General features: G+C 48.9%; 1 protein-coding gene across 5 annotated transcripts in view; it reads left to right on the top strand.

Moving 5' to 3' along the window:
• Window positions 1-18,235, top strand: part of AHNAK (AHNAK nucleoprotein) — a 30,403-nt gene extending 12,168 nt beyond the window's left edge. For 2 of the 5 annotated variants that reach the window (XM_045063437.1, XM_045063439.1), the window contains exon 5: window positions 129-18,235. In XM_045063437.1, coding sequence (XP_044919372.1) covers window positions 129-17,402 — 17,274 coding nt within the window. In that variant the 3' untranslated portion in view covers window positions 17,403-18,235. The remainder of the gene's footprint in view (window positions 1-128) is intronic. The other 3 variants (XM_045063441.1, XM_045063442.1, XM_045063440.1) reach the window with 3 other exon arrangements.
• The last annotated feature ends 274 nt before the right edge of the window (window positions 18,236-18,509 follow it).

The raw sequence follows: 18,509 nt of genomic DNA, 5'->3' as shown, positions 1-18,509 counted from the left end.
CTGTGGGCCTCCGTTCTGGTCCCAGCTTCTGTGGTAAACAGGCAACCATGTTGTCGGCTGGGCTGTGGCCGGGCGTCCGTGGTCAGGCAGATCCTGCTGCAACGTCTCCCGGCCGTGTCTTTCTGCAGAGCGGGGATGACGAGGACTATCAGCGCATCTACACCACGAAGATCAAGCCTCGGCTGAGGTCGGAGGACGGACTAGAAGGGGAACCTGGGGAAACCCAGAGCCGCACCATCACCGTGACGAGAAGGGTCACAGCCTACACTGTTGATGTGACAGGCCACGAAGGAGCCAGGGAGATCGATATCAGCAGCCCAGAGTTCAAGATCAAGATTCCCCGGCACAAACTGACTGAAATTTCCGCTGTGGATGTGGAGACCCAGCCTGGCAAGACAGTGATCAGACTGCCCTCGGGCTCGGGGGCAGCATCTCCTACCACAGGCTCTGTTGTGGACATCCGAGCGGGGTCTGTTTCTGCTTCGGGACCAGAGCTCCAAGGTGCTGGCCACTCGAAGCTCCAGGTCACCGTGCCTGGGATAAAGGTGGGGAGCCCAGGTGTCAGTGTCAGTGCGAAGAGCTTGGACTTGGGTGGCAAAGGAGGGGTTCAAGTACCAGGAGCGGACATTTCGTCTTCTCTTGGGGGTGGGGCAGTGGAGGTACAGGACCCATCTCTGGAGAGTGGCACTAATGGGAAAATTAAAATTCCCACTATGAAGGTGCCAAAATTCGGTGTCTTGACAGTGCCTGAGGGCCAGGCCCCCGGAGCAGGTTTGAGCATTTCTGCACCCGAGTTCTCTGTGGGACACAAGGGTGGCAAGCCCGGCCTGACCATTGGCGGGAACATCCAGACCCCTCAGCTAGAAGTCAGTGCTCCTTCTGCCAATATTGAGGGGCTTGAGGGGAAGCTGAAGGGACCCCAAATCACTGGGCCATCTCTTGAGAGTGACCTAGGCCTGAAAGGTGCCAAGCCACAGGGGAGCATAGGGGTGGACATTTCAGGTCCCCAAATCAAGGGCACTGTCACTGGCTCTAGTGTGGAAGTTCAAGCCCCTGATGTTGATCTTCACGGGCCTGGGGGCAAACTGAATATGCCCAAGATGAAAGTTCCCAAATTCTCTGTGTCAGGTTCAAAGGGAGAGGGAACTGGCATTGATGTGACACTGCCCACAGGTGAAGTGACTCTTCCTGGGATCTCTGGTGATGTCAGCCTGCCTGAGGTTGCTGCTGGGGGGCTGGAAGGGAAGGTGAAGGGTACGAAAGTCAAGACTCCTGAAATGATCATGCAGAAACCTAAAATCTCCATGCAGGATGTGGATCTGAGCCTTGGATCCCCTAAAGTGAAGGGAGATATTAAGGTTTCAGTGCCTGGGGTACAAGGTGACATTAAAGGCCCTCAAGTGGCAGTTAAAGGCTCCAAAGTGGACACAGAGACACCTAGCCTTGAGGGGACCCTGACGGGACCCACGCTTGGTAGTCCTGGAAAAGCAGGAACGTGCAGGATCTCTATGGCAGATGTAGATCTAAATGTGGCTGCCCCTAAAATGAAAGGGGGTGTAGATGTCACGCTTCCCAAAGTAGAAGGGAAAGTCAAAGTCCCTGAAGTGGATGTCAAAGGCCCCAAAGTTGATGTCAGTGCCCCAGGTGTGGAAGTTCATGGCCCAGACTGGAACCTGAAAATGCCCAAGTTCAGCACTCCAGGAGCTGAAGGGGAAGGCCCAGATGTAGATGTGAAACTACCCAAAGGAGGTGTCAGTATTCCAGGGCCCAAGGTCAGTGTGGAGGCCCCAAATGTCAACATAGCGGGCCCAGGAGGCAAACTTAAAGGCCCTGATATTAAGCTGCCTGAAATGAGTGTCAAGACACCAAAGATCTCCATACCTGATGTCGATTTGCATGTTAAAGGCACAAAGGTAAAAGGAGAGTATGATGTAACAGTCCCAAAACTTGAAGGGGAACTGAAAGGCCCCAAAATGGACACTGATGCTCCAGATGTGGATGTTCAGGGCCCAGACTGGCACCTGAAGATGCCCAAGATGAAAATGCCAAAATTCAGTGTGCCAGGGTTCAAAGCAGAGGGCCCAGAAGTGGATGTGAACCTGCCCAAGGTTGATGTGGACATTTCTGGGCACAAGGTAGATGTTAGTGCTCCAGATGTGAGCCTTGAGGGACCAGAAGGGAAACTGAAAGGACCTAAGTTTAAGATGCCTGAGATGAATATCAAAGCCCCAAAGATCTCCATGCCAGATGTGGACTTACATTTGAAAGGCCCTAAAGTAAAGGGAGAATATGATGTCACAGTGCCAAAAGTGGAAGGTGAGATTAAAGTTCCTGATGTTGAACTTAAAAGCGCCAAAGTGGATATCAATGTTCCAGATGTTGATGTTCACGGCCCAGACTGGCACCTGAAGATGCCCAAAATGAAAATGCCCAAGTTCAGCATGCCTGGCTTCAAAGCAGAGGGCCCAGAAGTGGATGTGAACCTGCCTAAGGCTGACATTGACATCTCCGGACCCACAGTGGACGTTGAAGTTCCAGATGTGAACATTGAAGGACCTGAAGGAAAGCTGAAGGGTCCTAAGTTTAAGATGCCTGAGATGAATATCAAGGCTCCTAAGATCTCTATGCCTGATGTGGATTTGCATATGAAAGGTCCCAAGGTGAAGGGAGAATATGATGTTACAGTGCCAAAGATGGAAGGGGAACTCAAAGGGCCAAAAGTAGACATCGGTGCCCCAGATGTTGAAGTTCATGGTCCTGAATGGAACCTAAAGATGCCCAAAATGAAAATGCCCAAATTCACCATGCCCAGCCTCAAAGGTGAGGGCCCAGAAGTGGATGTGAACCTGACAAAGGCTGATGTGGACATTTCTGCACCCAAGGTAGATATTAGTGCTCCAGATTTGGGCCTTGAAGGACCAGAAGGAAAGTTGAAAGGCCCCAAGTTTAAGATGCCTGAGATGCACTTTAAGGCTCCTAAGATGACTCTCCCAGATGTTGACTTGGATCTTAAAGGACCCAAAGTGAAAGGCAGTCTAGATATGTCAGCACCGAAAATAGAAGGTGAGATGAAAGTTCCAGATGTGGACATCAAAGGACCCCAGGTAGACCTTAAAGCACCAGATGTGGAAGTCCAAGGTGCAGACTGGAGCCTGAAAATGCCCAAGATGAAAATGCCCAAGTTCAGCATGCCCAGCTTGAAAGGCGAGGGCCCAGATGTGGATGTGAACCTGCCTAAGGCTGACATTGACATCTCTGGACCTAAAGTTGACATTGAAGCCCCAGATGTGAGCCTTGAAGGTCCAGAAGGGAAGCTGACGGGTCCCAAGTTTAAGATGCCTGAGATGCACTTCAAGACCCCCAAGATCTCCATGCCTGACGTGGACTTACACTTGAAAGGTCCTAAGGTGAAGGGGGATGTGGACGTGTCTGTGCCCAAGATAGAAGGTGAAATGAAAGTGCCAGATGTGGACATCAGAGGACCCAAACTGGATGTTGATGTCCCAGATGTGGACGTTCATGGCCCAGACTGGCACCTGAAGATGCCCAAAATGAAAATGCCCAAATTCAGCATGCCTGGCTTCAAAGGTGAGGGCCCAGATGTGGATGTGAACCTGCCCAAGGCTGACATTGATATCTCTGGACCCAAAGTGGACATTGAAGCCCCCGATGTTAACATTGAAGGACCGGAAGGAAAGCTGAAAGGCCCCAAATTCAAGATGCCTGAGATGCACTTCAAGGCTCCCAAGATCTCCATGCCTGATGTGAACTTGAATCTTAAGGGGCCAAAACTAAAGGGAGATGTGGATGTGTCTGTGCCTGATGTAGAAGGTGAAATAAAGGTGCCGGATGTGGACATTAAAGGGCCCAAAGTTGATATCAGTGCTCCAGATGTGGATGTTCAAGGCCCAGACTGGCACTTGAAAATGCCCAAGGTGAAAATGCCCAAGTTCAGCATGCCTGGCTTCAAAGGAGAAGGCCCAGAAGTGGATGTGAACCTGCCCAAGGCCAACATTGATGTCTCAGGGCCCAAGGTGGATGTTGAAGTTCCAGATGTGAATATTGATGGTCCAGATGCAAAAATAAAAGGTCCTAAATTTAAGATGCCAGAAATGAATATAAAGCCTCAGAAGATATCCATGCCAGATGTTGGTTTGCATTTGAAAGGTCCTAAAATCAAAGGAGATTATGATGTAACAATTCCAAAAGTAGAAGGAGAGATAAAAGCTGATGTTGACATCAAAAGTCCCAAAGTAGACATTAATGCACCAGATGTGGGAGGTCATGGCCCAGATTGGCACTTGAAGATGCCCAAAGTGAAAATGCCCAAGTTCAGCATGCCAGGCTTCAAAGGTGAGGGCCCAGAAGTGGATGTAAACCTGCCAAAGGCTGACATTGATGTCTCAGTTCCCAAGGTGGACATTGATGCTCCAGATGTTAATATTGAAGGTCCAGAGGGGAAGCTAAAAGGTCCCAAATTTAAGATGCCAAGCATGAATATACAGACTCACAAAATCTCTATGCCTGATGTTGGACTTAATCTAAAAGCTCCTAAACTGAAAACTGATGTAGATGTTTCTCTTCCCAAAGTGGAAGGAGACTTGAAAGGTCCTGAAATTGACATGAAGACCCCAAAGATGGATGTAGATGTTGGTGATGTTGATATTGAGGGTCCAGAAGGGAAGCTGAAAGGTCCTAAGTTTAAGATGCCAGACATGCACTTTAAGACTCCTAAGATCTCCATGCCTGATGTGGACTTACACTTGAAAGGCCCCAAAGTCAAAGGGGATGTGGATGTGTCTATGCCCAAGATAGAAGGTGAAATGAAAGTGCCAGATGTGGACATTAAAGGGCCTAAAGTAGACATTGATGTCCCAGATGTGGATGTCCATGGCCCAGACTGGCACCTGAAGATGCCCAAGGTGAAAATGCCCAAGTTCAGCATGCCTGGCTTCAAAGGTGAGGGCCCAGAAGTGGATGTGAACCTGCCTAAGGCTGACATTAATGTTTCTGGCCCCAAAATGGACATTGATGCTCCTGATTTGGATATAGAGGGACCAGAAGGAAAATTAAAGGGCTCTAAATTTAAGATGCCTAAGTTGAATATCAAAGCTCCTAAGATATCCATGCCGGATGTGGACTTGAATTTGAAGGGTCCCAAAGTGAAAGGAGAAATTGATGCTTCTGTGCCTGAGCTAGAAGGTGAACTGAGAGGTCCACAAGTTGATATCAAAGGTCCTAGTGTAGATGTGGAGATGCCTGATGTTGATCTGGAATGTCCTGATGCCAAGTTGAAAGGCCCTAAGTTTAAGATGCCTGAGATGCACTTCAAGACCCCCAAGATCTCCATGCCTGACGTGGACTTACATTTGAAAGGTCCTAAGGTGAAGGGGGATGTGGACGTGTCTGTGCCCAAGATAGAAGGTGAAATGAAAGTGCCAGATGTGGACATCAAAGGACCCAAACTGGATGTTAATGTCCCAGATGTGGACGTTCATGGCCCAGACTGGCACCTGAAGATGCCCAAAATGAAAATGCCCAAATTCAGCATGCCTGGCTTCAAAGGTGAGGGCCCAGATGTGGATGTGAACCTGCCCAAGGCTGACATTGATATCTCTGGACCCAAAGTGGACATTGAAGCCCCCGATGTTAACATTGAAGGACCGGAAGGAAAGCTGAAAGGCCCCAAGTTCAAGATGCCTGAGATGCACTTCAAGGCTCCCAAGATCTCCATGCCTGATGTGAACTTGAATCTTAAGGGGCCAAAACTAAAGGGAGATGTGGATGTGTCTGTGTCAAAATTGGAAGGCGATTTGAAAGGCCCCAGTGTGGATGTGGAGATGCCTGATGTTGAACTGGAGTGTCCTGATGCAAAGTTGAAAGGCTCTAAGTTTAAGATGCCAGACATGCACTTCAAGACCCCCAAGATCTCCATGCCTGATGTGGACTTACACTTGAAAGGCCCCAAAGTCAAAGGGGATGTGGATGTGTCTGTGCCCAAGATAGAAGGTGAAATGAAAGTGCCAGATGTGGACATTAAAGGCCCCAAAGTAGACATTGATGCTCCAGATGTGGATGTTCATGGCCCAGAGTGGCACCTGAAGATGCCCAAGATGAAAATGCCCAAGTTCAGTATGCCCGGCTTTAAAGGTGAGGGCCCAGATGTGGATGTGAACCTGCCCAAGGCTGACATTGACATTTCTGGACCTAAGGTGGACATTGAAGCGCCAGATATGAACATTGAGGGTCCAGAAGGAAAACTGAAAGGCCCTAAGTTCAAGATGCCTGAAATGCACTTTCATGCCCCTAAGATCTCCATGCCTGATGTTGATTTCAACTTAAAAGGGCCTAAAATCAAAGGAGACTTTGATGTTTCTGCCCCAAAGCTGGAGGGAGAGTTAAAGGGTCCGGAAGTGGATGTCAAAGGCCCCAAATTGGATGTTGACATGCCAGAAGTAGCTGTGGAAGGTCCAGATGGCAAATGGAAAAGTCCTAAATTTAAGATGCCAGACATGCACTTTAAAGCTCCCAAAATCTCCATGCCAGACATTGATCTACACTTAAAAAGTCCCAAGATAAAGGGAGAGGTGGATGTTGATGTTCCCAAATTGGAAGGTGACCTCAAAGGGCCAGACCTCAAAGGTGACATCAGTGGGCCAGATATTGACATTGAAGGACCAGAGGGAAAATTGAAAGGTCCTAAGTTCAAGATGCCTGACATGCATTTCAAAGCCCCAAATATTTCTATGCCTGACGTGGACCTAAATTTGAAAGGACCAAAAATCAAGGGGGATGTTGATGTGTCTGTGCCTGAGGTAGAAGGTAAAATTAAAGTACCAGATGTGAACATCAAGGGCCCAAAAGTAGATATAAATGCTCCTGATGTTCATGGCCCAGATTGGCACCTGAAGATGCCCAAAATGAAAATGCCCAAGTTCAGCGTTCCTGGTTTCAAAGCAGAGGGTCCAGAGGTAGATGTGAATCTTCCCAAGGCTGACATTGGTGTCTCAGGACCCAAAGTTGACATTGAAGTCCCAGAGATGAGCATCGAGAGTCCAGAGGGAAAAATCAAGGGCCCTAAATTTAAGATGCCGGAAATGAACATCAAAGCTCCCAAGATCTCCATGCCAGATGTAGATTTACACTTGAAAGGTCCTAAGGTCAAAGGAGATGTGGACATTTCCTTGCCTAAGGTGGAAGGTGACCTGAAGGCCCCCAAAGTGGACATTGATGTCCCAGATGTGGATGTTCAGGGCCCAGACTGGCACCTGAAAATGCCCAAGATGAAAATGCCCAAGTTCAGCATGCCAGGGTTCAAAGGAGAAGGCCCAGAAGTGGATGTGAACGTGCCCAAGGCTGATATTGATGTGACTGGACCCAAGGTGGACACTGAAGGCCCCGATGTTAACATTGAGGGTCCTGAGGGAAAGTTGAAAGGTCCCAAGTTCAAGATGCCTGAGATGAACATCAAAGCCCCCAAGATCTCCATGCCTGACTTCGATTTGCACCTGAAAGGTCCCAAGGTAAAGGGTGATGTGGATGTGTCTCTGCCCAAAGTTGAAGGTGACCTCAAGGGCCCTGAAGTTAACATCAAGGGTCCCAAGGTGGATGTTGATGTCCCAGATGTGGATGTTCAGGGCCCAGACTGGCACCTGAAGATGCCCAAGATGAAAATGCCAAAGTTCAGCATGCCAGGCTTCAAAGGAGAGGGCCCAGAAGTGGATGTGAACCTACCCAAGGCTGATATTGATGTCTCAGGACCCAAGGTGGACATTGAAGGCCCTGATGTTAACATTGAGGGTCCTGAGGGAAAGTTGAAAGGTCCCAAGTTCAAGATGCCAGAGATGAACATCAAAGCCCCCAAGATCTCCATGCCTGACTTTGATTTGCACCTGAAAGGTCCCAAGGTAAAGGGTGATGTGGATGTGTCTCTGCCCAAAGTTGAAGGTGACTTAAAGGCTCCTGAAGTTGACATCAAAGGTCCCAAGGTGGATGTTGATGTTCCAGATGTGGATGTTCATGGTCCAGACTGGCACCTGAAGATGCCCAAGGTGAAAATGCCCAAGTTCAGCATGCCTGGCTTCAAGGGAGAAGGCCCAGAAGTGGATGTGAACCTACCCAAGGCTGACATAGATGTGTCAGGACCCAAAGTGGATGTTGAATGTCCTGATGTGAATATTGAAGGACCTGAAGGAAAGTGGAAAAGTCCAAAGTTTAAGATGCCTGAAATGCATTTGAAGACTCCAAAGATATCCATGCCAGATATTGATATTAATCTAGCAGGTCCAAAAATAAAAGGAGATGTGGATGTCAAAGGTCCCAAATTAGAGGGAGATCTGAAAGGCCCTGAAGTCGACCTCAAAGGCCCCAAAGTGGACATTGATGTTCCAGATGTGGATGTCCATGGCCCAGACTGGCACCTGAAAATGCCCAAGATGAAAATGCCCAAGTTCAGCATGCCAGGCTTCAAAGGAGAGGGCCCAGAAGTGGATGTGAACCTACCCAAGGCTGATATTGATGTCTCAGGACCCAAGGTGGACATTGAAGGCCCTGATGTTAACATTGAGGGTCCTGAGGGAAAGTTGAAAGGTCCCAAGTTCAAGATGCCCGAGATGAACATCAAAGCCCCCAAGATCTCCATGCCAGACATTGATCTTAACCTGAAGGGCCCTAAAGTGAAAGGTGATGTGGATGTGTCTTTGCCAAAAGTGGAAGGTGAGATTAAAGTTCCTGATGTTGACATCAAGGGCCCCAAAGTGGACATTGATGCCCCAGATGTGGATGTTCATGGCCCAGACTGGCACCTGAAGATGCCCAAGATAAAAATGCCCAAGATCAGCATGCCAGGGTTCAAAGGAGAAGGCCCAGAAGTGGATGTGAATCTACCCAAGGCTGACATTGATGTGACTGGACCCAAGGTGGACATTGAAGGCCCTGATGTTAACATTGAGGGTCCTGAGGGAAAGTTGAAAGGTCCCAAGTTCAAGATGCCCGAGATGAACATCAAAGCCCCCAAGATCTCCATGCCAGACATTGATCTTAACCTGAAGGGCCCTAAAGTGAAAGGTGATGTGGATGTGTCTTTGCCAAAAGTGGAAGGTGAGATTAAAGTTCCTGATGTTGACATCAAGGGCCCCAAAGTGGACATTGATGCCCCAGATGTGGATGTTCATGGCCCAGACTGGCACCTGAAGATGCCCAAGATAAAAATGCCCAAGATCAGCATGCCAGGGTTCAAAGGAGAAGGCCCAGAAGTGGATGTGAACCTACCCAAGGCTGACATTGATGTCTCAGGACCCAAGGTGGACATTGATGCTCCAGATGTCAATATCGAAGGTCCAGATGCAAAACTGAAGGGCCCCAAGTTCAAGATGCCAGAGATGAACATCAAAGCTCCTAAGATATCCATGCCAGATTTGGATCTTAACCTTAAAGGCCCTAAAATGAAAGGAGATGTGGATGTTTCCCTTCCAAATGTAGAAGGTGATGTGAAAGGGCCTACTCTTGACATCAAGGGCCCAAAGATAGATGTAGATGCTCCAGATATTGACATTCATGGTCCTGAGGGCAAATTGAAAGGTCCCAAACTGAAGATGCCAGACATGCATGTAAATATGCCCAAAATCTCCATGCCAGAAATTGACCTGAATTTGAAAGGCGCAAAGCTTAAGGGAGATGTTGATGTTTCCGGGCCCAAACTGGAAGGTGATGTTAAAGCTCCCAAGCTGGATGTAAAGGGGCCAGAAGTGGACATTTCTGGTCCTAAGGTCAATCTTGATGGCAAGGCAAAGAAATCACGTTTTAAGCTTCCTAAATTTAACTTTTCAGGCTCCAAAGTTCAGACACCTGAGGTGGATGTCAAAGTTAAAAAGCCAGATATTGATGTGACAGGTCCAAAAGTTGATATTAATGCTCCTGATGTTGAGGTCCAAGGGAAAGTGAAAGGATCTAAGTTCAAAATGCCTTTCCTGAGTATTTCATCTCCTAAAGTTTCTATGCCTGATGTAGAGTTAAATCTGAAAGGCCCTAAAGTCAAAGGAGACTTAGATGTTACAGCTCCTAATTTAGAAGGTGACTTTAAAGGACCCAAAGTAGATATTAAAGCACCAGAAGTTCATCTTGATGCACCTGATGTGGATGTTCATGGTCCAGATTGGAGTTTGAAAATGCCCAAAATGAAAATGCCCAAGTTTGGTGTGCCTGGCTTAAAAGTGGAAGGGCCAGAAATGGCTGTGGATCTGCCAAAAGGAGATCTCAACATCGAGGGGCCCAAAGTGGACATTGAGGGTCCAGAAATAAATGTGGAAGGTGTAGAAGGAAGCTTAAAAGGCCCCAAACTCAAGATGCCTGACATGAATATCAAAACTCCCAAAATCTCCATGCCTGACATTGATTTAAACCTGAAGGGCCCCAAAGTGAAAGGTGATATGGATGTTTCTCTGCCCAAAGTTGAAGGGGATCTGAAAGGACCAGAGATTGATATTAAAGGGCCCAAAGTGGACGTTGATGCCCCTGGTGTGGATGTTCATGGCCCAGACTGGCACCTGAAAATGCCAAAGGTGAAAATGCCCAAGTTCAGCATGCCGGGTTTCAAAGGTGAAGGTCCAGATGTGGATGTTACTCTCCCTAAAGCGGACATTGATATTTCTGGCCCCCAAATGGACATTGATGCCCCGGATGTGAATATTGAAGGTCCAGATGTGAAACTGAAGGGTCCCAAGTTCAAGATGCCTGAAATGAACATCAAAGCCCCCAAAATCTCCATGCCTGACCTTGATCTGAACTTGAAGGGCCCCAAAATGAAAGGTGATGTGGATATATCTTTGCCAAAAGTAGAAGGTGACTTAAAGGGCCCTGAGGTGGACATCAAGGGCCCCAAAGTGGACATTGACACTCCTGATATTAACATTGAAGGCCCAGAGGGGAAACTGAAGGGGCCCAAATTCAAGATGCCAGAGATGCACCTAAAGACTCCTAAGATTTCCATGCCTGATATTGATTTAAACTTGAAGGGCCCCAAAGTGAAAGGAGATATGGATGTTTCCCTCCCCAAGTTTGAAGGGGATCTTAAAGGTCCTGAGGTGGACCTCAAAGGTCCCAAAGTGGACATTGATGCTCCTGATGTGGATGTTCATGGACCGGACTGGCACCTGAAGATGCCCAAAATAAAAATGCCCAAGATCAGCATGCCAGGGTTCAAAGGAGAAGGCCCAGAAGTGGATGTGAATCTACCCAAGGCTGACATTGATGTGACTGGACCCAAGGTGGACATTGAAGGCCCTGATGTTAACATTGAGGGTCCTGAGGGAAAGTTGAAAGGTCCCAAGTTCAAGATGCCCGAGATGAACATCAAAGCCCCCAAGATCTCCATGCCAGACATTGATCTTAACCTGAAGGGCCCTAAAGTGAAAGGTGATGTGGATGTGTCTTTGCCAAAAGTGGAAGGTGAGATTAAAGTTCCTGATGTTGACATCAAGGGCCCCAAAGTGGACATTGATGCCCCAGATGTGGATGTTCATGGCCCAGACTGGCACCTGAAGATGCCCAAGATAAAAATGCCCAAGATCAGCATGCCAGGGTTCAAAGGAGAAGGCCCAGAAGTGGATGTGAACCTACCCAAGGCTGACATTGATGTCTCAGGACCCAAGGTGGACATTGATGCTCCAGATGTCAATATCGAAGGTCCAGATGCAAAACTGAAGGGCCCCAAGTTCAAGATGCCAGAGATGAACATCAAAGCCCCCAAGATCTCCATGCCTGACTTTGATTTGCATCTGAAAGGTCCTAAGATGAAAGGAGATGTGGATGTTTCTCTTCCTAAGGTGGAAGGTGACCTAACGGCCCCTGAAGTTGACATCAAAGGCCCCAAGGTGGATGTTGATGTCCCAGATGTGGATGTTCATGGTCCAGACTGGCACCTGAAGATGCCCAAGGTGAAAATGCCCAAGTTCAGCATGCCTGGCTTCAAAGGCGAGGGTCCAGATGTGGATGTGACCCTGCCCAAAGCTGACATTGACATCTCAGGACCCAAGGTAGACATAGACACTCCTGATGTTGACATTCATGGCCCAGAAGGGAAACTCAAGGGTCCCAAGTTTAAAATGCCTGACCTGCACCTCAAGGCACCCAAGATCTCCATGCCTGAAGTGGACCTGAATCTGAAGGGGCCAAAAGTAAAGGGTGATGTGGATGTGTCTCTGCCAAAAGTTGAAGGTGACCTCAAGGGCCCTGACGTTGATATCAAGGGCCCCAAAGTGGACATTGATGTCCCAGATGTGGATGTCCATGGCCCAGACTGGCACCTCAAGATGCCCAAGGTGAAAATGCCCAAGTTCAGCATGCCAGGCTTCAAAGGAGAAGGCCCAGAAGTGGATGTGAACCTGCCCAAGGCTGATATTGATGTCTCAGGACCCAAGGTGGATGTCGATGTTCCAGATGTCAATATCGAAGGTCCAGATGCAAAACTGAAGGGCCCCAAGTTCAAGATGCCTGAGATGAACATCAAAGCCCCCAAGATCTCCATGCCTGACTTTGATTTGCACCTGAAAGGTCCCAAGGTAAAGGGTGATGTGGATGTGTCTTTGCCTAAAGTGGAAGGTGACCTCAAGGGCCCTGAAATTGACATCAAAGGGCCCAAAGTGGACATTGCTGCCCCCGATGTGGACGTTCATGGTCCAGACTGGCACCTGAAGATGCCCAAGGTGAAAATGCCCAAGTTCAGCATGCCTGGCTTCAAGGGAGAAGGCCCAGAAGTGGATGTGAACCTTCCCAAGGCTGACATTGACATTTCTGGCCCCAAAGTGGACATTGATGTTCCAGATGTGAATATCGAATGTCCAGATGCGAAACTGAAGGGCCCTAAGTTCAAGATGCCAGAGATGAACATCAAAGCTCCCAAAATCTCCATGCCTGAGCTTGACTTAAACCTGAAGGGCCCCAAAATGAAGGGTGATGTGGATGTTTCTTTGCCCAAGGTGGAAGGTGACCTCAAGGGCCCTGAAGTTGACATCAAGGGCCCCAAATTGGACTTTGACACTCCTGATATCAATATTGAGGGCCCAGAAGGAAAATTGAAGGGGCCCAAATTTAAGATGCCAGAGATGCATATTAAAGCCCCTAAGATCTCCATGCCTGACTTGGACTTAAATTTGAAGGGGCCAAAAGTAAAGGGGGATGTGGACCTTTCATTACCTAAGGTGGAAGGTGATCTAAAAGGGCCAGAGGTGGACATTGAAGGTCCTGAAGGGAAACTCAAAGGTCCCAAATTTAAGATGCCTGATGTCCATTTCAAAACCCCACAAATCTCCATGAGTGACATTGATTTGAACTTGAAAGGACCTAAAATAAAGGGAGATTTGGATATTTCCGTTCCTAAACTGGAAGGAGATCTGAAAGGCCCCAGAGTCGATGTTAAAGGCCCTAATCTGGACATAGACACTCCTGATGTTGACATTCACGGCCCAGAAGGGAAACTCAAGGGTCCCAAGTTTAAAATGCCTGACCTGCACCTCAAGGCACCCAAGATCTCCATGCCTGAAGTGGACCTGAATCTGAAGGGTCCCAAGGTAAAGGGTGATGTAGATGTGTCTCTGCCAAAAGTTGAAGGTGACCTCAAGGGCCCTGACGTTGATATCAAGGGCCCCAAAGTGGACATTGATGTCCCAGATGTGGATGTCCATGGCCCAGACTGGCACCTCAAGATGCCCAAGGTGAAAATGCCCAAGTTCAGCATGCCAGGCTTCAAAGGAGAAGGCCCAGAAGTGGATGTGAACCTGCCCAAGGCTGATATTGATGTCTCAGGACCCAAGGTGGATGTCGATGTTCCAGATGTCAATATTGAAGGTCCAGATGCAAAACTGAAGGGCCCCAAGTTCAAGATGCCTGAGATGAACATCAAAGCTCCCAAGATCTCCATGCCTGATATTGACTTAAACCTGAAAGGTCCCAAGGTAAAGGGTGATGTGGATGTGTCTTTGCCTAAAGTGGAAGGTGACCTCAAGGGCCCTGAAATTGACATCAAAGGGCCCAAAGTGGACATTGCTGCCCCCGATGTGGACGTTCATGGTCCAGACTGGCACCTGAAGATGCCCAAGGTGAAAATGCCCAAGTTCAGCATGCCTGGCTTCAAGGGAGAAGGCCCAGAAGTGGATGTGAACCTACCCAAGGCTGACATTGACATTTCTGGCCCCAAAGTGGACATTGATGTTCCAGATGTGAATATTGAATGTCCAGATGCGAAACTGAAGGGCCCTAAGTTCAAGATGCCAGAGATAAATATCAAAGCTCCCCAAATCTCCATGCCTGATGTTGACCTGGATTTGAAAGGATCCAAAATCAAAGGAGATTTTGATGTGTCGGTCCCCAAGATCGAAGGTACTTTCAAAGGCCCAGAAGTAGACCTTAAAGGTTCAGGTCTGGGTTTTGAAGGCCCAGATGCCAAGCTTAGTGGCCCACATTTGAAGATGCCATCGCTGGATATATCTGCCCCTAAAGTAACTGTTCCTGATGTTGATTTGCATTTCAAGGCACCCAAAATTGGGATTTCTGGTCCCAAGTTGGAAGGTGCTGAACTGGACCTCAAAGGGCCCAAAGTTGATTTAGAAGCTCCAAGCTTGGATGTACACACGGAGAGCCCAGATATTACTGTTGAGGGGCCAGACATTAAAATTCCCAAATTCAAGAAACCCAAGTTTGGTTTTGGGGCAAAAAGCCCTAAAGCTGACATCAAATCACCTTCTCTGGATGTGACTGTTCCCGAGGCAGAGATGAATGTTGAGACTCCTGAAATTAGTGTTGGTGGCAAGGGCAAGAAGAGTAAATTTAAAATGCCCAAAATTCATATGAGTGGCCCTAAAATGAAGGCCAAAAAACAGGGATTTGACTTGAATGTTCCCGGGGGCGAAATTGATGCCAGTCTCAAGGTCCCCGAGGTAGATGTCAACGTTACCGGGCCAGACGCCACACTTAAAGGTGATGTGAAATCCCCCAAAACCAAGAAACCTATGTTCGGGAAAATGTACTTTCCAGATGTAGAATTTGACATTAAATCACCTAAATTTAAAGCTGAGGCCCCCCTCCCAAGCCCCAAACTGGAGGGTGAAATACAGGCGCCTGATGTAGACATTTCTTCGCCAGGGATTCATGTCGAAGGTCCCGACATCAAGGTGAAGGCTCCCAAGTTCAAGCTGCCGGGCATGGATGTCTCAGGAAAACTAGAGGGTGACTTGAAGGGCCCTAGGGTGCAGGCCAACTTGGACACACCTGACATCAACATTGAAGGCCCAGATGCTAAAGTCAAAGCACCGTCCTTCAGCATTTCTGGCCCTCAGGTCTCCATCCCCGATGTGAATGTTAGCTTGAAAGGACCAAAGGTAAAGGGTGATGTCCCAAGTGTGGGACTGGAAGGACCAGACATAGATCTGCAAGGTCCAGAATCAAAGATCAAGTTCCCCAAGTTTTCAGTGCCCAAGATCGGCGTCCCTGGTGTGAAGATGGAAGGGGGAGGAGCGGAGGTCCATGCCCAGCTGCCCTCTCTCGAAGGAGGCTTGAGCACACCCGATGTGAAGCTTGAAGGGCCGGATGTGTCTCTGAAAGGGCCAAAAGTAGACTTGCCTTCGGTGAACCTCTCTATGCCAAAAATCTCTGGACCTGATGTTGACCTGAACTTGAAAGGACCAAGTTTGAAGGGAGACCTGGATGCTTCTGTTCCTGGTGTGAAGGTGCATGCCCCAGGGCTTGACCTCAGAGGTCAAGGTGGAAAGGTGAGGATGGAAGGAGATGGTGTGAAAGTGCCTGGGATCGATACCACGTTAAATCTTGGCACCCCAGATGTGACCCTGAAGGGACCAAGCCTGCAGGGGGACCTGGCTGTCTCTGGTGACATCAAATGCCCTAAAGTATCAGTAGGTGCTCCTGATGTAAGTCTGGAGGCCCCCGAAGGTGGCATTAAACTTCCCAAAATGAAGCTGCCTCAGTTTGGCATCTCGACTCCAGGGTCCGACTTGGACGTGAACGTCCAAGGGCCACAAGTGACTGGAGAACTGCAGGCACCAGCTATGGATGTGAACCTCGGGGGCTTGAGCCTGAAAGGGCCTCAGATCTCTGGCCCTCAAGTCTCAGCACCAGACATGGACTTGAACTTGGAAGGACCAAAAATAAAAGGGAGCCTTGGGGCCACTGGTGAGATGAAAGGCCCCACTGTTGGAGGAAGTCATCTAGGCGTCAGCGTTGAAGGCCTCGGAGGAAACCTCCAGATGCCTGGAATCAAGTCCTCTGGATGTGATGTAGAGCTGCCAGGCGTGAATGTGAAACTCCCAACAGGGCAAATTTCTGGTCCTGAAATCAAAGGCGATCTGAAAGGTTCAGGAATAGGTTTCCACGGGGCTGCTCCCGACATTAGCGTCAAGGGGCCTTCCCTTAACGTGGCCTCCCCTGAGTCAGATTTCGGTGTCAGCTTGAAGGGCCCGAAAATCAAGGGAGGTGTGGATGTTTCCGGGGTTGTCAGCACCCCAGCTGTCAGCCTGGGCGAAGGGCATGTGAGTGTCAAAGGACCCCAGGCCACCTCTGCTCTTAACTTGGATGCACCGAAGTTTGCTGGGGGACTTCATTTCTCAGGACCAAAAGTAGAAGGAGGCGTGAAAGGAGACCAGGTTGGACTCCAGGGTCCTGGGCTGAGTGTGTCTGGGTCTCCAGGTCACTTGGAAAGCAGATCTGGAAAAGTAACATTCCCCAAGATGAAGATCCCCAAATTCACATTCTCTGGCCGTGAGCTGATTGGCAGAGAAGTCGGGGTGGATATTAACTTCCCTAAAGTGGAGGCCACTGCCCAGGCTGGAGCTGGAGAGGGCGAGTGGGAAGAGTCTGACGTGAAACTTAAAAAGTCCAAAATCAAAATGCCCAAGTTCAATTTTTCCAAACCTAAAGCGAAAGGTGGTGTCACCGGCTCCCCGGAAGCGTCCATTTCAGGGTCCAAAGGTGACCTGAAGAGCTCAAAGGCCAGCCTCGGTTCCCTGGAAGGAGACACTGAGGCTGAGACGTCATCCCCCAAAGGCAAGTTCTCCTTATTTAAAAGTAAGAAGCCCCGGCACCGCTCCAATTCCTTCAGTGACGAAAGGGAGCTCTCGGCACCTTCCACCCCGACCGGGACCTTGGAGTTTGAAGGTGGGGAAGTCAAAGGGAAACACGCAAAGCTGAAGTTTGGTACCTTCGGTGGCTTGGGGTCAAAGAGCAAAGGTCATTATGAGGTGACCGGGAGTGATGACGAGGCAGGCAAGTTGCAAGGGAGTGGAGTGTCCTTGGCCTCTAAGAAGTCCCGACTGTCCTCCTCTTCCAGCAACGACAGTGGGACTAAGGTTGGCATCCAGCTTCCCGAGGTGGAGCTGGTGGTTTCCAAGAAAGAGTAGCCGGCTTCATGTGTGTACATATATTTGTAAAAATACATCAGCCTTGGGTGTGTTTGTATATAAACTGCAAAGAGAAACACACCGACAGCCTCAGCATAACGCGAAGATCTGGCCTCTGCCCGGGGCAAGTGCGGAAAAAAGCCAGCCAGCCGCCTTGGTGCTCCCGGCCCGGAGCTCTACGGATGGTTCCAAGTTCGTCCAGCCCGTGTGCAGAGCCAACAGGATTTGCCTTGAGATTTCAGTTTTTGTTTTTTGTTTTTGCATTGAACGCTGAGAGCTCCTGTTTACTAAGCAAGCTTTTGTGTTTATTACCCTCATTTTTACTGAACATTGTTAGTGTTGGGGCAATGGAAACCCAGTTTTTCATTGTAATGACTTTGGGGGCTTTGGTTAGTAAGGGTGGGGTGGGGGTAGAAAGCAGTAGAGGGTCCAGACCTCCTTTTCTCCTAAGATTGGATCTATTCAAACAGCAGACACCCAAAGAGGACCCAGAGGAGGTGGCAGGCGGGGTGGGTGTTTTTAGATCTCTCTAGCATTGCTTTTTTTCCCCCCAGGGGTGGCGGTCCTAGCCAGTTCGGTGCTCACGGTGAGCCAGAATTAGAATCTGTTTGCAAATTGGCCGACCCCCCCCCCCCCGCAAGCTCAACAAGAGGGGCTCCCGTTCTGTGTCTTGTGGGAGAAATGTTTCCTTCATGGCCGCCACATTCCTGATACTAGTTCTGATTTCTTTCAATAAATGTTACCGTGATTAAGAAAATTTCCCGCACTTTAATGGCAAATTAATTGAGAATCTAAGGAAATGGAAGGCCAATAAAGCTGTTTATTAACCCTGATGTCTCGTGCCTTCGTGTTCTGTGTTGGGAGCACGAACCCAGCCCCGGCCGTTGAGACTCAGTCCGTCCCGGGGAATTTGCTGGTTTCATTACTGGGTGATGGAGGGGCGGGGTGTCTTTGCTGCCCGATTCTCACGGTGAGGCCGGCTGCATTATTGCTGAGAAATCTAGAGAGGCTTGGCACCCTGGCAGCCCGGGCCCCAGGACCACCTCACCCCAACTTTGTATCCTCCGATAGGAATACACAACTCAGAAATGGTTCTGAATGGGGAAG

Source organism: Mustela putorius, unplaced genomic scaffold (genome assembly GCF_011764305.1).
Source record: "Mustela putorius furo isolate JIRA1106 unplaced genomic scaffold, ASM1176430v1.1 tig00000127_pilon_pilon_pilon, whole genome shotgun sequence".
Classification (NCBI taxonomy): domain Eukaryota; kingdom Metazoa; phylum Chordata; class Mammalia; order Carnivora; family Mustelidae; genus Mustela; species Mustela putorius.
The sequence above is the reverse complement of the archived record's forward strand: the minus strand, read 5'-3'. Positions and strand labels throughout refer to the sequence as shown.